The 22,239-nt window shown below is 56.0% G+C and overlaps 2 protein-coding genes across 2 annotated transcripts; one reads left to right on the plus strand and one right to left on the minus strand.

Annotated features, from left to right (window-relative positions):
- Positions 1-2,427: 2,427 nt before the first annotated feature.
- Positions 2,428-8,405, plus strand: CCDC86 (coiled-coil domain containing 86). The gene is made up of 4 exons (XM_041004050.1): positions 2,428-3,171; positions 6,877-7,006; positions 8,051-8,125; positions 8,286-8,405. Exons 1-4 carry the CDS (start codon positions 2,480-2,482, stop codon positions 8,403-8,405), a joined length of 1,017 nt encoding a protein of 338 aa, XP_040859984.1. The 5' UTR covers positions 2,428-2,479.
- Positions 8,406-9,750: 1,345 nt separating this feature from the next.
- PTGDR2 (prostaglandin D2 receptor 2) lies at positions 9,751-13,438 on the minus strand. The gene is made up of 2 exons (XM_041004049.1): positions 13,343-13,438; positions 9,751-11,625 (listed from the first exon to the last, which is right to left on the minus strand). The coding sequence occupies exon 2, from the start codon at positions 11,610-11,612 to the stop codon at positions 10,431-10,433; it is 1,182 nt and encodes a 393-aa protein (XP_040859983.1). The 5' UTR covers positions 11,613-11,625; positions 13,343-13,438; the 3' UTR covers positions 9,751-10,430.
- Positions 13,439-22,239: the final 8,801 nt, after the last annotated feature.

A 22,239-nucleotide genomic window follows, 5' to 3' on the forward strand; every position in this document is an offset into this window, starting at 1 on the left:
GGTTCCAGGGGATTCACTGAGCGCCGAGGAGAGGCCTGACGCCTAGCAGACACCAGTGAGTGCTGCTTCTGCCTGCAAGGGCTCTGTCCTCCCCATCTCTGATCTTGGAGTCAAGCGTAGACTCACAGGGCTGTGGACCTGTGACATCTGGGTACTTTCCAACCCTCCAAAGGTAGCCCCCTTGGCTGGGTGGAGGATGACTGACTTTGAGAAGGACATCCGACACATATCTTCTATCTACCTGTGGTTCTTGGCTTCCTTCAATCAGCAGATCTCACGATGCAATAAGCTAGGCATTGCCAGCACAGCACATCCTGCACCACACATGGGACACGCTACCCAGCACCAGCCAAGACACCAGCGCCAGTGTCAGGAATGAGCAAGCAAGGTCCACCTGAGGGAAGGCCAGGCAGCGAGGTGTGCTGCCTCTGGAACCACGTGCTGCTGTCGGTAAAACGGAGTAATCACATCAGCCTGCGCCTCAGAGTCGTGGCAGAGAGCGAGTCCATTTTGCTTGTCCCAGAGTTCAAGGCCGGGTTACTCCAGATGCTGACCCCGAAACAGTCTGTTCAGAAGATAAATACCCACATTGTGCTATAGCGCATCAAGTCTGTGAAGCCAGTATCCCACACGGGTGCTGGTTCAAGTCCAGGCTGCTCCACTTCTGATGCAGTTCCCAGCTAATGCAGCTGAGAAAGCAGCAGAAGGTGGTTTAAGTCCTTGGGCCCCTGCCACCCACACCGAAGACCAGAAGAAGCTCCTTGTTTCAGCCTGGCCCAGCCTTGCCTGTTGTGTTCATCTGGAGAATGAGCCAACAGATGGAAAATTCTCTCTCTCTCCCTCCCTCACTCATTCTAACTGTACCTTTCAAATAAATAAAATCATTATAAGATGGGAAGGGAGGGAGGGAGGAAAGGAGGAAGGAAGGAATGAAGGGATGAAGGAAAGAATAAATGGAGGGAAGGAAGGAATGGAGGGAGGGAGAGAGGGAAAGAAAAAAATGAGCCAGCAAGTACCTTAAGGGAGCAGAAAAGTGAGACAAGGAGGAAATTGAGAGACCAGGTTTCTTTGTGGGCAACCAGAGAGCAACTCTGAGGGGGTTTCTTCAGGTACGCCATCCATGTCCTTGCTGAGGCGAGGAAACTGGGATGTTGCAGCAGGAAGCACGAGGACTCAGACTGCCCTGAGAACTAGAGGCGCCAGCACACCCTGCAAAATGAGGATGGCAAATCCACCTCAGGTGGGAGCAGGGCCAGAGTTTACCTGACTTAAACACCTTCCCACACACCTGAGACACACCCGAGGCCTCTGTCTGGACAGCCTCCTCGTTCACAACCCTCTGACACCTTGTAAGCCAGGCTGGAAGTGACTCAATTGTTGCCTCTTCAAGCTACAAACTAGGCAAGCAGGGATCACACAGGATTCCAGGAAATGACGATTCGGGATGCAGCCCAATTTTCTGAGAATTGGGAGCTGGCAGTGGGGCAAGGAGGTGTTTGAACTGCTCCTGTGGTACAAGGAGACAAAGGCACTTAGCCACACTTAGCCACAGACCCACTCTACAAGCACACAGCTGCTCTGTCCATGTGGGCGGATGGGCAGAGGCCTTTGTCTTAGGGAGGATCGGGCTGGATCCATCACCAGGCGTCTTACAGGCTGTGAGCCCAGCTGAGGGTGGAAGGGTAAAGGATTCTCAGTCCACTTTTCCATTCTCCAGGGACCTTGGTCTCCTGTGTCAGCCGCCAGGACTCCCCGGGCTCCGCCGGCCTCTCTGCGTGGCACGCAGTACTCAGCAGGTCAGGCTGGGCTCAGTGATGAGACCCTGCGCTCAGCACCCTTGGACAACTTCCCAGGCCCTCTCCCAACCCCAGCCTGGGAACCCTGAAGGCCCGCCCCAGAAAAACACCGCAAAGAATGGAGATGCGGTTGAAGCACTTCCGAAATATTCTTCCAAAGAAAAAGAGGTGTCGGGAGTAAATCATAGCTCCTTCTGGGCCTCACGCAAAGGGGCCCTTAAGTGCTGGGAACCAAAGCCTCATTGAAACCTGAGAACGGGGCGGCCATGAGTGTGCCCAGAAGCAGTTTAAGGGCAGGCAGGGGCTGAAGGCGCCACCAAGTCCTCATTCACTCACTCGGTTAAGCCCAGAAATGTGCCTTCTCCCCATTCCCACCTCCACCCGCGCCTTTCTTCCCCCGAACGTTCTTCTTCCCCTCTCCCCACCCCCCCCAAAAAGCGTTTGCAGGAAGAACGACCATGATTCCCGCCGGAAGGAGTGCGCTTGCGCCTACTAAGTCCGGCCCCCGTCAGGCCAACGACTCCGCCTCTTCGCCCTTCACAAAAATGGCCTCAGTGGGCAACAGCCCCGCCTGCCCGGCACAGACATGGAGGCCACTGACGTCATAGGAAGGCGCCAACAGATCCGGAGGCGGCGGCGGGGAGTGCACGTGGACCTCAAGTTGAAAACTTTCAAGTTAGGCCATGGACACCCCACTAAGGCGCAGCCGGCGACTTGGGGGCCTAAAGCCTGAGTCCACCGAGAAGCGAACCTCTGTTTCGCAGGTGAGGCGGGCGCTTGTGGAGCTAGAGGCGAACGGAGAAGACACGAGGCCGCCCGGGTCTGTCGAGGGTGTGTGGCAGCTTGGCCCAGCGTCCCCCGGGCATCAACAGGAGACGAACACGGGATCAGCCAGTCTGCGGGAGAAGACGGGCTTGGGGTCCCCTCAGAGACAGCCAGAGCCTGGAAAACAGTCACCCCCGCGTGAACGAGACGCAGGCGTGGAATCTCCTCAGAGACAGCCGGAGATAACTCCCGAGTCCCCCCAGCGACAACCAGAGCCATGTGCGAAGCCACCAGAGGTGTCCCGGGGTCAAGGAGAACTGGACGTGTTCGCTCAAAGTACAGAGGAGGCGACCCCGGGGTCCCCAGAGCCGCATCTGGGTCAGCCGGCTCCAGGTCCGGAGCCCTCACGACCACCACTGTCCCCCTCTGAGCCGCGCACGCCACTCCCGGCTGGGCAGACGGTGACAAGCCGCCCCCGGGCAAAGGAGCCACACGACTCTTGTGCCCAGACCCCCGCGTGCAAGAAGCTAAAGAAGGAGGAGGAGGTCCCTGTGATCCCGAAGGGGAGGCCCAAATCTGGACGGGTGTGGAAGGACCGCTCCAAGAAGAGGTGACGTGGGGAACAGCCCGGGCGGGAGGGAGGCTCCCTGTGAGCTTGGGGTTCTGTTTTCTCAACCCTGGAATGACTTGAAGAAGGTGGACAGGTCAGGGAGAGATGTCAGCCAATAGCCAGAATGTGGCGGTGTGTGCCCGGGACGGCAGGGCTACTGAGCCCAGGCCCTCGCGCTCATTTCCCCAGGAACCCTGGAACCTCACTGCTCCTCGGTCCTGTGTTCATTCAGAAGCAGGTAAAGCAGCGATGTTCCTCAAGCTCAGTGAGATCTTGGCTTGCTGTTGTAGATGACTGATTTGTGGTTAAGGACCACACGGCAGGGTGGAGCAGTGATGGTAGGGTTCAGGGCTACGCCCTCTGATGATGACTGCTCGCAGAAGGGCCATCCACACACCTGCTTTGAATCTGCCCAGCAGCCTGTGAGGCAGGTGCAGGGAAAGCTAAGTGGGCGTGGGCCTAGGCCCTGACAAAGCGCCCATCTCCCACCAAAGCCCAGGTGCCAGCACACCTTTAACTGCCCTCTGGCTGCTCTGAAGTGGCTCCGTGAGTTTCCTAGGCAGCCATGGGATCCGTGTGATCAGTACTGGATGAATGTTTGCTGGGATGATGGAATGAAGGGACTCCCCTGAAGAAGGAAGTGTCGGGTGCCAGGGAGGAGCCGGGAGCAGCGGGCAGAGAGGTAGGCATGGAGGAAGGAGCGTGCCTTAAGGAAGAAGCTGACCTTGACTGAGGGTGGACTGTGTGCCCTGCTTTCTGCTGGGCCCTTTACATTTAGTTGGACCCTTAAAACTAAACAGTGTGGTTTCCCTGCCTTGACTGTTACCATTAAACAGAGGGCAAACCGACATTTAGCGATTTTTTTTTTTCTTAAGATTTCTTGATTCCAAGGCAGAGAGAGCGAGAGATCTTTCATCTGCTGGTTCACTCTCCAAATAGCTGCAGTGGCCAGGCTGGCCCAGGCGTGTTAGCAGGGAGCTCAGAAGTGGAGCAGCCGGGACTCAAAGATGCTCTCTGATTCACAGTGTGAGTGTTGCAGACGGCAGCTCGGCTCTCCGCACCCCAGTGCTGGCCTCGGAGACTTAGCTGTTTGCTGCAGTTCACCAGCCGGACAGGAGCAGCGGTGACGTGGAGAAGTGGAGGGTGACATTGCTCCCCTCTCGGTCCCAGCAGGGAGGATGATGACCATGGAGGAGGATGGCAGAGGAGGAGATTGGTTTTAGAGGGAAGAGGGTGATAAGGGGTTGAGTGCATAGAGCCTGGGGTGCTGGTACTTGGGCTATAGGGGAGGGCAGTGCTGAGCAAAGAGGAGTAGGGCCCTTGCCCAGGTGGGGGGAAGCAAGCAGGCAGCTGCTGGAGCAAGGTGGGAGGCCTCAGCCTTGAACCTGTCTCCACTTCAGACCCTTCCTGGCTTCCTTGCTCAGAACGGGCACCCCAGGCTCAGGGGACCTGCAGCAGCATCTCTCACTCGCCAGAGGCTTCCTCACTCCCCAGCCTGCATCCTTGTTGCTCCAACCTGCGGTGCTTCCTACACAGACGCAGCCTGTTGGAAAGGCTCTTCCCCTGGCAAGGCTGTGCCACAGTTTAGTGCCACCCCTTGGGAGAGGTCCGCTGTCCTGTCTCCCCAGGGGGCTTCACTGCTGTGTGTGTGTTGTCACTGGGCCTGTGCTTTTCCACTGTGGCAGCCCGCTTGTACCAATGCCCATCTGCTTGTGGGATTCTTGTGGCTAGCTGCCCATCTTTCAGTCTATAGCGAGGCTCCATAGAGTGGTCACTCCTGGGCCATGCCTCCATCCCCTGGAGCACAGCTCCAGTTAAAAGAGTGAGGAGCCAGAGTTAGTTCTTTCATTCACCCAATTAGTATCATCTTGGGGTAACCATGGCTGCAAAGCAGACTCCCTGCTTTCCTAGAGCCAGCATACTGGCTGTGGAGAACATTTACAAGAGGCTTTCAGAAGTTCTTGGAGGGGTTGGCACAGTGGCATAGTACACCAGAGCGATACCCACTGTGCTGGCATCCCATATGAGTCCTGGCTGCTCCACTTCCCATCCAGCTCCCTGCTTGTGGCCTGAGAAGCAGCATAGGTTGGCCCAAGGCCTGGGGCCCTGCACCCACAATGGAGACCTGGAGGAAGCTCCTGACTGCTGGCTTCTTGGCTTTGGAGCAGCTCAGCCCTGGCTATTGCAGCGATTTGGGGAGTGAACCAGTGTTGAAAGATCTCTCTTTCTGTCTCTCCTTGTCTTTCTAAAATCTGCCTTTCAAATAAAAATTTAATTTTTTTTAAAGTTTATGGAAAATCAAATTAAAAGGTAAGCTTATTTTGGTGCAAAAGGATTTTGAAATGCATTTGTGCACGTAGAACATGTCAGTAGTATTAAGGGTTTTACAGGGATGTAAACCAAGACAGGGAACAGAGTACGGGGGGAAGGGTGGTGCAGAGCCACAGTGAGCTGAGGTGGCCTCGCGGATGAAGGACGTGGAGCGGAGGCCCGGTGAAGAGAGGGAACCAAGCCGAGAGCTGGGGAAGCGGTGGCCAGACATGCTGGACAGCGCAGCAGCCCCAGGGCTCCATTCCCAGGCAGGGACAGTGAGGGCAGGGCAGCGGGCCATCTGGCTTTCCTCTGGGAGCCGTGGGGATGGTGGACAGGAGTGCTGATCCACGGGCTGCCCTGTGCTGGCTTCAGCGGGGCAGGGGGAAAGCGGGGAGAGCAGTGAAGCAGCTGTGAGGGTTCCGACAGCCCCAGCAGCTGCCACAGGTGTTGGAGAAGGGTGCAGCAGGGCTGAGCTGAGGTCTGGCGTCTCCTGGTGCCTGCACCTGCGGAGGAGGACCCGCTGCAGCCCCGCCTGCTGGCCCATGCCAGTGCCTTTGGAGCACCTGTTACCTGTGTGTGTCTGTTGACTAGACCTCCCACCGCCCTGTGAAACAAGAGCGCACAGACATGGCTAGCAGATGGTGGGCCGGGGACCAGAGGCCAGGCCACCTCCCGTCAGTCCTCAGAGCCCACAGTTTGGAACTTTACTGCCTGCTACCTCAGCCACTGCCACCTGTGACTGATTAAACTTAATTGCTCATATAAAATTAAGACTCAGTTTCTGTCAACACCACCCACAGTGCTGCTGTCTGCAGGGCTGTTGCACCCGTGCAGGCAAGGCCATGTGTAGCCCCACCCTTGGCCCTTGAAGGGACAGGTGCCTGCCAGGAGTGGATTGTCGGAGCAGAGATGTAGGACACGGAGCCAAGCTGACACGGGACCTACCTGGGATCAGGTGCTGCCCTGTGTGCCAGACCTGCAGCAGGAAGGGGCAAGCTGGCCCTTCCCCATGGACAGGAGTAGGCGCTGACTAAGCAAGCTTGAGCTGGCACGGGAGAGCACTCAGACACTGTGACTCAGAAGTCCTCTCCCTCAGGAAAATCCAGACAGCCTTGACAGCCTGTCACTGACGGGTGCGAGCATAGGGGCCCTTACAGGGGGCTGTATGTGCAGTAATGGAGCAGGCCACTTCTACAGGGGTGAGTGCCTCGTCCACAGAGACATTGACACCCAAGACAGCAGCACAGCGGACTTCAAGTCCCGAGCCCTCCACAAAGGCAGAGAGGAATCACGTGACCAGGGCCTGGCCTGGCCTGGGTGTGGGCACCCCCGGAGGCTGAGTACATGGTGGGTGCCCCATAGACCCCACAAATGTCTGCTGTCTCCACCCAGGTTCTCCCAGATGGTCCAGGACAAGCCCTTGCGCACTTCCTGGCAGCGCAAGATGAAGGAGCGACAGGAGAGGAAGCTGACCAAGGACTTCGCCCGACACTTGGAGGAGGAGAAGGAGAGGCGCCGGCAGGTGAGGAGTTGGACGGCTGGAGACTGAAACCCTGGGCCGGCGTGGTGTCTGTGTAACCAGGGCCTGGAGGAGGTGACCTCGGGTGGAGGCCTTCTGCAGCCTGAGGGCCCCAGGGTGAAGGGAGCTGGCTAGGACCCAAGTGCATCCTGACCCCATAGCCTGGGCTTCTACAAGATCAAGATAGCCTGAAGACCTGTGGGAGCATTCAGGGAGGTGAGAACAACCCGGTAGCTGCTCTGTAAGATGACCCGAGAGCCATGTGAGGGAATGCACGTGCAGGACTCGGAACAGCCCCCAGGTCACCGGCAACACTCGGAACCCCGATGGACTGTCTTGTGGACTGGAGGCCCAGGGTTTCTGACCGTGCTCACTCCATATCCTGGCAGGGTCTACTAGGGTGTTGTTTCCAAGGCCTCTGTACAGTCAGGGGCCTCTCTTAGCTTTGGTGATCCAGAGTGGCAAAGGCCCAGGGAGAAAAGTGAGAAATGACCTGGGCTCCCAGGGGCAGGAATAGCTCCCTTGCACTTGAAAGGGAAAGTGATGCATAAGGACTTAGCCATTCTCCTGTGTAGGAGATAGCCAAGGCAGGACCAGAACCCAGGCCAGATGGCTCCAGGGTGCCTCCCTCCATGCAGCTCAGCCGCTCTGCCCCTTCTAGGGGCACTCGGGAACACTTACCTTCCCCTGGTGTGCGTGGGCCTTCACAGGAGACAGGGAGGGCCCCGAGGGCCCCCCGTTCTCCTTTGTCAGCTGGGCTAGATGGCACTGTCTGCCTACGGGAGGTTTCCAGGTGGAGAGCACCAGCCCTCTAGGGGAAGGCCCTGTCTTCCATGGCCTTTATAGGTCCCAGCATCTTACACCAGGTCAGTGACTCCCTACCATGCCACCACAGAACCCATGTACAGGATGGCTCCCCACAGGAACTCCCTGGAGCCCAGACACAAGAGCCATTCCCATCCATGCCAGGAAACCTGCAGCTCTCTCCACTGAGGGCCAGGGCCTCCTTGGCCCCCAGATTCAAGTCTCCTCCCCCCGCTGTTACAGGAGAAGAAACGGCGCCGGGCTGAGAACCTGAAGCGGCGCCTGGAGAACGAGCGCAAGGCGGAGGTCGTCCAAGTGGTGAGTGTCCCACCTGCCCTGGCCTCCGCGGGCATGCGGGCACATGCAGCCTCCGAGTGCCTCGCCCTGCTCCACGTCCCGCTCTCTGACCCCACAGCCTGCCTTCTGGGGAACAAGCCAGATTCCACCACATTAACACCCTCCCCTCCCACCATTCCAGATCCGGAACCCCGCTAAGATCAAGCGGGCGAAGAAGAAGCAGCTGCGCTCCATTGAGAAGCGGGATACCCTGGCCCTGCTGCAGAAGCAGCCGCCGCAGCGGCCAGCAGCCCAGGTCTGAGCTCAGCACAGCCAACGAGCAAGCCAGCCAAGCCACTGTGACAGACTGCAGGAGCCGGCAGTTCAGCTCTGGGGCCCCAAACCAGGGACCACCCAGACAGGGCTCCTGGGCCTCTGAGGCTCCACCCGGGGAGACCTGGCCCTGGCCAGTGGTGGGAGGGAGAGCGTTGGCTCCCCGCTCCCTTCTCTCTTTTTGCAAGTGACTTCAGCTCAAGAGCAGGAAGCTGTCCTGGTTCCTCGGTATACCGTGTCTGCACTGCCCCGATGTCCCAGGTCCAGGAGTGGAGGCCAGCAGTCAGGACTCCCAGCCCCCATTTTCCTGCTTTCCCAAAGTTGCTGTGACCACCTCCACACCCCGCTGACCCCGGATCTGTCAGAATGACCCAGCTCCTCCCCACTTTTCAACCCTGAAAGATTAAAAAGGGGAGGTTGCAAAAAGCCAGATTTCCCATGCCAGCCAGCACGTCCTGCCCCCCCGCCACCGGAAATCTAAGCTCTGGTCCAGTCTGTGACCAGGCTGCTGTGCCCAGGCCTGATTCCAGGCACCGGTAGTGCAGACAGCAAAGTGCCCGCCCTCATTCTGATGGAGACTATAATAAACCAGCACAGTGCAGCCAGAGCGTTGATTCTGGTGGAGGAAACGGGAAGAGCGTGAACCACGTGAGGTGTTGGGTGGGAACGTGCTCTGTGGAAAGCCGCAGGGAAGCTGCTGTGGGCCTGCCCCTGCCGTGCCCTGCAGACAGTCCCTGAAGGAGTACCGGACTGAGGTCCTCACGAGTGTGTCATCTCAGTCCTTCCACCCCCGAGCTTGGTCCCTGGACAGGAGAGCTTAGGCCATGGCGGCCTCTGCCCTCCACGGCTCACCACCGAGACCACACAGGGAAGAGAGCCAGGATGCCTGCGGTACCAGAGAAATCTGAGTAACTCATGCCTACCCGGGCAGGAGAGGAAGTAAGCACAGTGCCATGCATGACAGGGACACAGGTTGCTTCTCCATTTCCTCATTGGAAGGAGAGCCACCCAGCCTGTGCTACAAAGGGCCTGGGACTGCCAGTGCCCAGGAGGCATCCTGCAGAATACCAAGCCTGCCCGGGGTTCAGGTGCCACAGTCGGGTGAGCTGCCATGTGGCTGTGTAGATTGACCCCCTTCAGGTTAGCGGGCAGACCCTGTCCTCATTCATGCCCAAATTGGGCAAATCACCTAACCGTACTCCACCTGCGCTGGCTCACTCGTGAACGCTGGTGCGTGGAGCAGCCCCCTAGCCGGAATAAAACATCCAAAGGTCTGTAAAAATGTTGGCTAAAGTCGGGAAGCTGTATGAACAGTGCAGTCGAAAACTCAGTTCGCACCCCTGGTTGCATGTAACTGCAGCCCCCATCATCTGGTAACATTGAACTCCAGGGAGATAAGGCCCTGGGTACTCTGCTGCCCCAGTCTGAGGAGCTCATGATTGCAACTTGTTGCTCATAAGTGCAGTCACAGACCAGCAACACACAGGGGGAACCAACCCCATCTCTCCAATACGTGCTGAGCCACACTGCACCTTAACACAGGTGAATCCTAGGTTATTAATCTGGGGAGAGAGTCTGACAGACTGCTCCCTGGTGGGAGACACACACGGTGGAGTGACCACACGAGGGAAATGGTTGCCCAAGGTATTTATAGCACTAGGCCTTTCCACATCCGAGGCACAAGGGGGGAGGAGGCAGCAGCCCTTTGTCCACCACTGTTGGTGTGTAGCAAGTGAGCTGGGGCCAGGCCCCATGGTTCCTGCAGGGCACCCCAAACATTCCTGGGCAGAGGAGGACTCACTTGGCCTCAGGCCTGCAGCCTGCTCTGCCAAGCCTAACAAAATCTAAGGCTCCCTGGCATAGTTGGAGGAACAGCTGCTTTAAGGTTGTCTCCAACCAGCTGAGTGACATCAAAATGCAGATTCCAGGCTGCTGGATGGAGGTCATACATTTCAAAGACGATGCCCCAGGGGTTCTAAGCAGAGGTGTTCAGCGCCAAGTTCAGAGGGCCCGTCTAGTTGCTGAAGTGTTCCTGGTCCTTTTCCGAGGTCGCTGCGCAGCCGCCCCTCCACAAGCCAGAGGAGCAGGTGGGGCAGAGTGGGGACGGTAGGCGGCTGCGCAGCGAAGAGGAGGAAGAGGAGTAAGCCGAGATGGCTGTGGAGGAGGCGCGGCGACGGCGGCGGCGGGAGTCCGAGTCCAGGTCGGTGTCGTCCTGCAATACGCTCTCTAGCACGGTGCGCAGCGACTGCCGCAGCTTGCGCAGCACGTCGGGGCAGGTGAGCACGTACAGCAACGGATTGACCACGCTGTTGAAAAAGGCCAGGCTGGTGACGAAGGGCAGCCCGCGCCAGGCGAGCGGCCGCAGCGCTGGCACCGTATGCGCCCGCGCCTCCAACAGGCTGAAGACGTGGTAGGGCCCCCAGCAGAGCGCAAAGGCCACCACGACGGCCGCCACCAGGCGCACGAAGCGGCCAGGCCGCCGGCGGCCACGGTGGCGCAGTTGCATACTCACGGCCACGTGGCTGGAGGCGATGATGACCAGCGGCACCAGAAAGGCCAGCAGGAACTTGCTGACTGCCAGGGCCGTCTGACGCCTGTTGCATGTAGCATCGCGATCCGTCCCAGGGCTCAGGAGCAGTACATTGTAGTAGCACATGATGCGCCCGTCACGCCTCGGGATGGTGTCGCGAAAAACAAAATAGGGCACAGTGTTGAGCACTGCCAGGGCCCACAGCACCAGGCAGAGTCGGTGTGCCCCGGCCACCGTGCGGTGGTTCTGCGCCCACACTGGCCGCACCACCTGCAGACAGCGGTCCAGGCTGATGGCGCTGAGCAGGAAGCCGCTGGCGAACATGTTGAGGAAGAAGACGGAGGAGTGCAGCTTGCAGAAGGTGGTGCCCAACTCCCACGAGTGGCCCACGGCCAGGAAGTAAGTGAAGAAGGGCAGGGAGGCGGAGGCCAACAGATCGGACAGCGCCAGATGTAGCACCCAGGTGGTGACCACGGTCTGGCGCATGCGGAAGCCCACCAGGAAGAGGATGAGGCTGTTCTCCACCAGGCCCAGCACCCCCGCCAGCCCGTGCAGCAGCACGGACACGTGGTCTATGTAGCGCATGCTGGAGTTGCTGTGGCTCTTCAGGTGGGTCATCTGCTCCAGGATGGGGCAGAGCGGACTCAGCGTGGCGTTGGGCAACATGGCGCAAAGGGGCCTGTTGGGGAGAGGAAGGCAGCGGCTGGGGAGCACTGAGGGTGGGGGCACTAAACCATCACCCTTCGCCCCATTCCATGACACGTTTCCTATCCGGTGACCTGGGTGTCAGTTGTCATGGTACCTAGGGCAGCTTTTGGGGAGAGTTAAATGAGTTAATACATTAAGCGTTCAGAAGGTGGGGAGCAAGCCTGTGTTAGTCTGGCTTCATTCAGTGACCTGAGATGCTGAGGTTGGCCAGGGAGACCTCCTTTCCCCTGGCCCCACCCCCAGTGGGGGAGTAGTGTCCAGCTGGCCTGGACACCCCCTTCTCACAGCACCCCTAGACCCTGCCTCTCTGCAGACCCTTCCAGGCCCTGTGGCGCATCCATGGTGATGGCTAGTTGGGTGTGTTGACTGCTGAGAGTGAAACCAGCCCCTCCTCTGCTGGCAAGGAGAGGAACTGAGATAAGGAGAAGGCACTAACAGGGCAGGAAGAAGGAGCTGGGAGGGCTCTGGGAGTCCCTGGGCCGAGAACTGTCTCTCCTGCCTGCTCTTTCATCGACGCCCTCGGCCCCACGCTCGCTCCCCAGGGGATGTCCAGCAACTGCAGGTATGTGCAACCCCAGATGTGTGTGCTCACAGCCTTCTCAAGCACCCCAGGGTCAGTGAGGGCTACGGGAATCAGGGCTCCCTTAGGTGGTACACCCCCACATCGCAGCAGCTCCTCCCAATAGGCACACTCATGTTCATGGGTCTGAAAGAGAGGTGCTACCACTCACTCCTCCAACACATTTTACAGAGGTGCAGACTGAGCCTCGGATGTGTGCGTAACTGGCCCAGAGTCCCCCAAACAACCGAACCATGTAAAGGAAACATTCTGCTGGGGCTCTGTCCTTGCTCAGAGATAATGGGGAGGAAGAGGAGGAGGAAGAGAAGAAAAAAAAAATCTCAATCAGGGTGAGAAAGTGCATTCCCTTCCAGCAACCACTGTCCTTTTGGGGTAGTCAACTGATACCAAGCTGGCATCACCCTGGCAGACAAGTCCCTGGACCCAAGGACCTGTAGGCAGGGCAGGAGGGGAATGGTTAGGCTAGAACTTCCAAGTTTTAGGGTTTGCAGAGCAAATACCCCCCTGATTAATTCTCATGAGACACCATGTTTCAGAAGGGAAAACTGAGGTTCTGAGAAGCACAACAACATGCCCAGAGTTTCTCCGCTGCAGCCATGGGGCTGGGACTGCTGCCCCTGTGCCCAGAAGCAGTCCCTTCTGTCCAGCTGCTCCCTACCGACCCCTCCAGGACTGCCCAGACAGTACCATCCTGCAGCACTCCGCGAGCCATCCAGACCTGGCCCTTGGGCTACGAGGAGGCAGTCCCGTGACCCCCAGGAGAGCAGTGGCTGGGAGAAGAGAATACAAACTTCAGCAGTCCAGGACCTGGGCTTGAACCCAGCTCCTCACTTCCTGGTGGGATGAACTTGGGTCAGTTGCCTTAAGCCAGCTGGTGAAAGAAACCTTGCCACTCCCACAACTTGTGCATATTGAAAAAAGACAATGGTTCACCGTTGTGCCTGGGAAAATGGAGTCCCCTCTTCTGAGCATCCAGTGTCCTCTGGCCTCTGCCATTGTCACTGTGAAGAACCCTCTCTGCTGGTAAAACTGTGCTTTCCAGGCTGGGCCTGAAGAGGAGAGAGGGGAGTACTGGGCAGCCCTTCCCTTTGGGCCCCCATCTCCTTACCTGAGCACAGAGCGGGTGCAGGATGCCGGATCCCCGAGCAGTGAGCTCCTGGTAGCAGGTGGAAGAGAGAGCAGCGGCAGCCAAGCAGAGGCAGGGAGTGAGGTTGAGGGAGGAAATTGTTTTCAACCCCAGATTGTGGCTATGCTTGCGTGTCAGGGGTGGGGTGGGGTGGTGAGGGCGGGGACAGCTGGCACGTGTCACACTGGTGCTCAAATCTCATTCCTCTCCATCCACGCTGGTGGACCCTGCTTCCCCATCCCTTCCATGGAGGAGACTGTAGGGCACTGCACGACAGGGGTCGTGGCTGTGTGCACGCCAGGGTGAGCCTCTGTGTGCTGTGGACAGTGGCTGTAACACAAGTGTGTGAACAAGAAGATGTGTGCCTAGCCACTCTCGGTCCCTGGGATACTCTCCCCAACACTGTAATCCTCAAGGGAGGAAGTCCATCCAGCTTCTCCACGGCCCCAAGCTGCCCATGCTTCCCGCCCCTCCCTCCCTCACCCCTTCTCTGTGCTGCCTTGGGCACCAAAGGTGAACTCCAGCTACAATGCCCATCTCTCAGGTGAAGGCAAGGGATGCCTGGCACTTCTCTCCCTCCCTGTGGGAAGAATTGGGTGCAGGCTGCAGGCAAGGGCTGCACTGCTTTTAGAATGGGCTCAAAACCCTAGGAGAGGGGCTGGCATTGTGGTCTTGTAGCTTAAGCCTCCTGCTGCTGTGTCAGATCCCACATCAGAGCATTTGTTTCAGTCCTGGTTGCCTTACTTTCCATCTAGCTCCCTGCTACTGCACCTAGAAAAGCAGTGGAAGATGGCTCGAGTGCTTGGACCCTTGGAGCCACATGGGAGACCCAGATGGAGTTCCAGGCTCCTGGCTCAGACCGGGCTGTTAACCATTCAAGGAATGAATCAGCAGATGGAGCAAGTCTCTGCTGACCTATCTCCGCCTCAGATCTCTACCTTTCAAAAAGGTGAACACTTTAAAAAAATTTCCTAAGAGGTGGGGGGAAACTGAATCATGTGAGTTGACATTCCACTGTCCTCTGATTCTTTCCTGCCCATTGCTGACCAAGCTGTCAAGCATGGTGGCACCAGGGGGCCACCCCTACAGCCCGGCATCGGCATCCTTCGAGATTCATTATAGAAGTCCTTTATTCAAAGGCTGAATGCAGAGTGCAGCACTGAATCAGCTCTTGCTGGGGGGGGGCTGTTGTGAATAAATAAAATGTATGACCTGGCTGGATAAACCCACCAGAAGCACGCAGGCCCTTAACAGCAGGAAATTACCTCTGGGCTTGTTCTTCCAAAGACAAGGAAAAGGGGGAGAAAGGACCCACAGCCCCGACCAGGCGGCTGAGCCAGTGCCAAGGTCTTTGTAGCAGTGTGGTAGTGTAGTGCAGTGGTCAACACCAGCCCTGCCTCCTCCTGGGGACGTGACCTTGGACAAGGTATCTTCCCAGTAGTAAAATGTGACTTTTTTTTTTTTTTTGAGATTCCAACATTTTTAAAGGGATTTATTGTTTCTTAGAAAAGCAGAGTGATAGAGGGAAGGGGAGAGAGAGCCTCTTTTGTCTCCTTATTCACTCCCCCAAAATTTGGCCACAGTGGCCAGAGGGCTGGGCCAGGCCAAAGCCAGCTACCTAAAACTCCATCCAGCTCTCTCCCCTAGGCAATTCAGCTCACGTTGAAGCTTTTTTGTTTGTATTTTGGGGATCTTTTTTTTTTTTTTTCACTGTGCACAATGGTGGAGCCAAAATGTACTTTAAGTGCTGTACCACCCGGAACAAGGTTAATGAGCAGAATGGAGGAAGAACCATCCTCCTCCACACCATGAACACACCCCTCCCCCACCAAGGCCTTCGACTGGCCTCTGCTCTGGGCACTTGTGCAGTCGGCAGCCTGCCCGACGGCGCCCCCGCAGCCCTGCTGAGGTACTGCTTTCCCAGTGCAAGCTCTCACCGCTCTGGCCCTTCTCAGTCTTTGCTTTCAGTCCCTGAATCATAGCTCACGTCCCAGCCCTCCCCAAGGATATTACTAAACGGAGCAGTCACAGAAGGAATGTGACTTTACCACAGTAACTAAAACAAGCCAGAGAACATTCCACATCAGCGGCTCCCTGAGGCATTTTCTCAAGAAGGACCCGTGTCTGCCGTCCCGTGTCCCCAGGGACCCCATGGTGGGAACAGGTCCCCCTGCACATATTTGGGGAACCTCATGGCACAGGCTGCCGAGCTGGGCAGGACTGTGGAGAGAGGCTGCTGTGCCTAGGGGTACCAGGAACCAAGGCCAATGCCCGCCAGTTCCAGAGGAAGAGCTTCATGCACTGGCCTGGGTGGGCACTCCCTGGCTGGGAGTATCAGACAGCAGCCTCCTATGTGGAGTCAGACTGGGGTGGGGCATGGGGAGAGGGAGGAGGCAGGGGTACACCTTCCCAGAGCTCAGAGTCCAGGGAAGGGCAGGGGCCTAAAGGGGTATCAGGCAGGAATGTCAGGCAGCAATCTTGACCTTGAATGTCAATCTGAATCATTCAGAGGGCTCGGAAACCCTGGCTGCTTGGAATGGATGCTGGGGTGTGGCAGATCAGGTCACGGCTTGGGGCACCTGCATCCCAGCATCCCTGGGAATGCAGGATGTTGGAATGTCAGGATGGAGTCTCCCACCTCTGTTTCTGATCCAGCTTCCTGCTAATGCATTTCTGGCAGAAAGCAGAGGTTGGTCCAAGTCCCTGGATTCCTGCTACCCACATGAGAGATCTGCACAGCAGGCATTTGAGGAATGACCCAGCAGACAGCGGTCTTTGTCACACACACACACAGAGTTTCCCTGTAACTCTGCCTTTTAAATAAATAATCTTTTTTTTAAAAAAAAGAAAATAAACAACATGTGGACACACAGACCCCTAAAATAAAGCAAGCACATTGCTGGTCCCACCCCTGGAGTGATCCAGGTGGCCTGGGAATTTGCATTCCTATCCAGAGCCCTAGGGAGGCCCACATTGGTTGGTTCCCAGACTACACTGAAACTGGAGCCCCAGGAGGGAGGACTCTGGGATCCCTAGGCCTGGGGCAGTCATAATGAGGGCTGCTGGAGAGCCTCCCTGCTCTGAGCCTGTCTCCTTACCTCCACCACGAGGGTTAAAAACTCCCAGTCCTGCCCTGCTGTGGCCTGCCTGTTGTCTGTCCCTCTGGGCTTGGAGAAGAAGGCAGCCAGCCCTGGGTTGCAGGCCCCTACCCCTGTAGCTCAGCATTCTCAGAATGCAAGGGCGCAGGTCGGGTCCTTCTCCCAGCAGCACCGCCTAGGCCAGCTGCAGGGCAGCCAAGCCTGCGCCCATCAACGTCTGGCACAACAACCTGGGCTGCATCATTGCTGCTTGCAGGAGCCGACAGTTTCCTGACCAGGGCATTCCAGGCCTTCCCAGTCCAGCTCTCCCAGCCCTGGTGACCTAATCCTTGTGTCCACAGCTACCCTATCCCTCTGTCCCCACCTCCTTGCCTGCACCTGCTGGCATCACTCCCTGGGAGGCCTTTCCCCCTGCACCTCTGCAGGGCCCCTTTCCAAGACCATCAGTGTCTCTGGCTCTGGAGTCAGGAGAAGATACCAAGAGATCTTGTAAGTATGGGCCAGCCAGAAGGGCATTCTCGCCCTGGACAAATCTTGGGAGGCGGGTTGTGTGTGTGCTCCTTTTCTGGCCATGTTAAAGCAGTCAGCCAAAGAGGAAGTGGGACCCACAGCAGGAAGTGATGAGGGCTACCTTGGAATCCCCCAGCTCCTCACAGGGAGAGGCCCTGCAGCTGCCCGAAGGATCCTACCCAGCGTCTTGCAGTGGCCCAGGTAGAGGTCCCTGGTGCTGCCATCCCTGGGGGGCCCTGACTCCTCACAGGCCAATCAGCCCCCGCGGGACCTGGAGTCCCTATGCGCCCATCTTCATTTCTGCTGCTGCCTTGTCGTGTTGATTCATTCGTCAGTACCTGTCACCATCCCCTCAGTCCAACTCTCTCGGGTTTAATAGCTTTCATATCCAATGGTTCCCATGTGCAGCCCCTGCTCCAGGAGCTTCAAGTCATTGTCTCAGTCCCTCCTGAGAGGTGCTGTCAAACCCCATTTCACAGATAAGGACAATGAGCCTCATAGCCAGATAGCAGAGGGACTGGGATCCCTCCCAGACCGATGAGCTTGGACATCATGAGTATGTAAGAATATGGAATTGAGGCCAGCCCTGTGGCTCTGTGGGTCTCGCAGGAGTGCTGGTTCAAGCCCCAGCTGCTCCACTTCCAATCCAGCTCCTTGTTCGTGGCTTGGGAAAGCAGCAGAAGATGGCTCAAGTCCTTGGGACCCTGCACCAACGTGGGAGATAAGGAAGAAGCTCCTGACTCCCAGGCTTGAATCAACTCAGCGCTGGCCATTGCGGCCATTTGGGGGATGAACCAGCAGATGGAAAACCTCTCTCTGTGTCTCTGATTTCTCTGTAACTCTGCCTTTCAAACAAAAATTATATATATTTTAAGTTAGAAATAAGATTAGTTGTTTAGAGAAGCTTTGGAGCCAGTTCTGGGGGCTCAGGGCTGTTTCCCCAGCACAGTTGGGCACCGTTTTCTCAGAAGCACCCTCCTGTCCTTGGCCGCAAGCTAGCTCTGCTCTGTGCACCCGACTTATGGCCCCCCTTACCATTGTCCTCCTACCTCCAGACAGAGGCGAGATGCCCAGGAGTGACTTCCCACAGCCCTTGTTCTGCTGCTGACAGTGGAGCACAGACCTTGCAGGAGGAATGGTGACCACGGCCCTAAGAGGTGAGGGCTGATAAGCAGAGTTAGCTAGAGAGCCGTCTGTAAGATGCTCGGATAACAAGGAGAGACACAGTAACCATGGTGGAGAAAACTGCCAGACAGCACCTGACCGGGCTGGACTGTCAAGGTCATGGCAGCCTTAACAGGAGTGAGCAGCAGGTGGTTCCCACCAGGATACCCTTGGGATTCCGCCCCACTTCTGGAGCCAGCCCACGTGGAATGGGCCGTTTGTCCCCATCTCCTGCCACCAAAGTCATCTGTTCAAGTCTTGACCCCCAGACCTCCAGAATGGGAACATACAAGGGGACTTCCAGAAATTCAAAGTGGAAGTGAAAGGTGACTCTGTATCAGTGCCCAGTTGGCCTCCACGGATTCTTTGAAGACATTGCATAACTGGCAACAGGCCCTTTCAGGAGCCTTTCCGTTAAAATGAAGCTACTATGGGATGGGAGGGGCACTCAATCTGACTGTACAGAAACAGGAACTCCAAGCTCACCGAAAAATGCCAGGGGTGTGTGTGCACAGGGGAAGCCTTCGTGCAGGCGGAGCACCACCTGGCAGCCACGGAACTTCCAATGTCCAACCCCAAGAACTGTGGGAAAATCAGTAGGTGTTGTTGAATCACCCAGTCTGTGGGATCCTTGATGAAAGCAGCTGACACTACTGCACTGACAGAGCCTTTAGCTTGGGGTGAATGTTTGCCTAGCGGTTTGGATGCTGCTTAGGGCACGTCAGAATGCCAAGGTCTAACTCCCGGCTTGACTCCAGCTTCCTGCCAGCGCACACTTGGGAAGTCGTGGCGAGGTACCGCTCATCCACTTAAGAAACCTGGTTTGGCTAACAAATAAAAAACCTAGAATAGACGGAGAATAGCAAGGAAAGCTTAGAAACAGGAAATGGGCAGTGGGGATGCACTTATAACTCACTGGGTGGGACACGAAGATTAGTTACTCCTCACTATTGAAGATTTCTCTGCACACCCCTCCTAAAACCATTCACCTAAACTGTTGACATATGTCTTGTTACAGTTATAGAGTTAGATTACCCAAAAAACAGCCAGGTTCTGCAAAATCAGGCTTCAACGCTATGAACTGCTAAATACTAAAATTAAAATAGACATGAGACAGCTGAATAGCAATCTATAGCCATTTTAAGGTGTATAGAACCCAATTGTATATAAACTAATCATTGTAATGTCAATGTAGAAGTCGTAGGATGTGGTTCAGAACTTGCACTCTTTTTTTTGTTGTTGTTGTTTTCACTCTCTCTTTGAACATGCTGGTTACACAATATCATATCAACTAATTCTGGTACGTTATAAATTGTTACTGATGTAATGTCGGGGCTTTCAATTGATTGGGATGATACTCTTTCGGCTGTACCTTCAGACCAGAGACTGTCTCCCCATGAAGAGGGGACACAATAAGATGCTGGACTCTATGCTTTGTAGATGTTTGCAAGGAAAAATATATCAACTGAATTTGACCTGTGGAAATGCAACAAAATGGAAGAATCCACTATGGGGAGGGGGGAGAACGGGTTTTGGGGAGGGGAGGGGGGAATCCCAGTGCCTGTAAAACTGTGTCGCATGATGCAATGCAATAAAAAAAAAAAATAATAATAATAATAATAATAATAAAGAAACCTGGTTTGGTTTTCAGGCCATGGCTTCAGCCCCCAGCCCAGTGTAGGACTTTTGTGGGATGTGGGGAAGAAACCAGTGGATGGCAGCTCTCTCCCCACCACCCCCTCTCTTTCTCTCAAATTAAATAGAGGGGTAAAAAATTAGCTGAATCTCATCTGAAAGAAGCACCTGGCAGATCCAAACAGAGGTCATCTTGCAAAGTAACCAGTCTATCCTCAAAAATGTCAGGGGTGCGGCCATCACCGTGGCATAGAGGGTAAAGCAATAGGCTGCAGTGCCGGCATCCCACGTGGGCACTGGGTTAAGCCCTGACTGTTCCACTTCTGATCCTGCTAGAAGGTCCTGGCTCCTTGCTTCTGCCTGGCCCAACCCTGGCTGTTGCGGCCATTTGGGGAGTGAATGAGTGAATGGAAAATCTGTCCTCTTTGTCTGTCTCCCCTCCTCTCTGTGTAACTGCATTTCAAATAAGCAAACAAAATTTTGAAAGAATGTCAACCTGAGGTTGATTTCCTGATGTTGATCATTGTTCCGTTGGTTACTCCCTCTCTCTCTCTTCTTAGGAAATGTACATATACGAAAGTGCTTAGGTTAAAGGGAACTGTCATGCCTGCAACTTCTCGTGGAATGGAAGCGCATGTCTGCATGTGCACACAGGAAGAGAACGAACTACAACAAGTGGAAAGAACTAATCGCTGGGGAATCTGGGAGGAGGCTTTGTGGACGCTCTGAAAGCCTGAGATTATTTCAAAATAAAAGTCCCTCCCTACCACTGCCCCTTCCAGCCTGGAGTCCTGCCCTTCCCCTGCTCATCCCCTCCCAGCTCTGATCAAGTCCATTGCTCCGGACCCCGGAGACTGTTCTCTCCCTCCCTCCCCACCAGTTCCCTCTGCCCTCAGCTTCCATGCGTCACCCCTGTGGCCAGCCCACAGCCCCACCTGCAGCCCTGCCAGTGCTCCAAGAGCCACTCACAACCCTCCCAGCTGAGCTGGGACAAAATTCATGCTAGCCAAGCATAGAACCAACCACAGGCAAGTCAGCGCTCTCCACCCCCAGCTCCAGCACCCTCCCAGCCCTGCTACTCTGCCCAGCCTCTTTCAGTCTTCCTATTCACCCCCAGGAGGCATGTGTCATCAGCTGTAATTTACAAAACTCTATCAGAGCTCCTGAAGGACAGGTCCCCGGTCACAGCTTAGTATCTCTGCAGGAGCTATTTCACCCCAAGGTCTCCTGGATGCTGCAATTCTAATAACCTATGCTGCCGACCTTGGCTAGCGGGAGCGTCTCCTGGGGTCTGGGCCAGTCACTGGCCTCCGTTAGTGCATTGATGCAGGCTTGTTGAGTGGAGCGAGGGGCTGACATGCTGCAATGATCATAGCACAGTGGGACAGCCTTACTGAGCAGAAAAGCCACAACGCGGTACACTGAGGTCCCAGTGACCTTACACCTGTCCCCTCCCTAACCAGCATCTCACCTCAGCATCACACGTTTATTACAATCCACCAGCCAAGGCAAACATGTTAATCTTATCTAAAATCCATTTCCTTTGATTTCACCTGCTGTCCTTCTGCTCTGCCACCCCATCCAGGAAACCCTGTTTAGTACAAGTTGAACATCCTGTTTAGGAAAGGCTTACATCCTCAGGAGTCTGGAGCGCTGAATACCTGTGTATACAGTATGAGCTATGCCAGGATCGAAATACAAAATGCCTTTAAGCTTCTTAACCACCTTACCTAAAGGTAGTTTACGTGATATTTTCAGTACACCTGGCATTTTGACTACGACCAGGTTTGGGATTTTCCATGGGTTGGGGGTGGGGGTGTTATGTCAGTGCTCCAAAGGCTTTGTATTCTGGAGTATTTTGGATTTCCTGCCTGGGGATGCTCTAGCTGTAATCACCATTGATTAATTGCTTGGCCCTGACAGTTCTGCAAGGTGCCGCTAGACCATTTCCTAACCTATCACCCCAAACCCCGTGAGCTGTCACCCCGTCCCCACCCCTGTCGCATAGGTTCAGCTTTCCTGGCCTGAAAGATGAAGGAATAAACTCACCAGCCTGCGGCTTGAAGTGGCCCCGAGGCCCAAGGCAGGCTGGAGGCCTGAAGAAGCTGCATGGGCAAAGAGGGAGCAGCCCAACAGGCTGAAAGGCCTCCTGGGTCACATCCACCTGCAGCCTCATTCTTCTTGGGAGTCTTGCTCATCTCAGCTGCAAGGGGAAAGGCCAGGGTACATGCCCAGGGCGGCTGACCAGCCCCACAGAGTCCTGCTGGAAGGGTGCCTTCCCTTGCCTTTGAGCTAGGAGTTTCACCACAGCCCCTGACGGCCAGGTGGGTGTGCCCCCAGCTGGCTCCCCTTTCTCCTAAGCGGCTCCCACTTACTGCCTCCCTCATTTAAGGCCTGGCTGGGCTGGATGCTGGAGCAAGCGAGGTTGTGTGGAAGATGACTGTGTGGAATCAGCCAGCAGGAGCCTTCGCC

Source organism: Ochotona curzoniae, unplaced genomic scaffold (genome assembly GCF_017591425.1).
Source record: "Ochotona curzoniae isolate NIBS_2020 unplaced genomic scaffold, NIBS_Ocur_1.0 scaffold_3171, whole genome shotgun sequence".
Lineage (NCBI taxonomy): Eukaryota > Metazoa > Chordata > Mammalia > Lagomorpha > Ochotonidae > Ochotona > Ochotona curzoniae.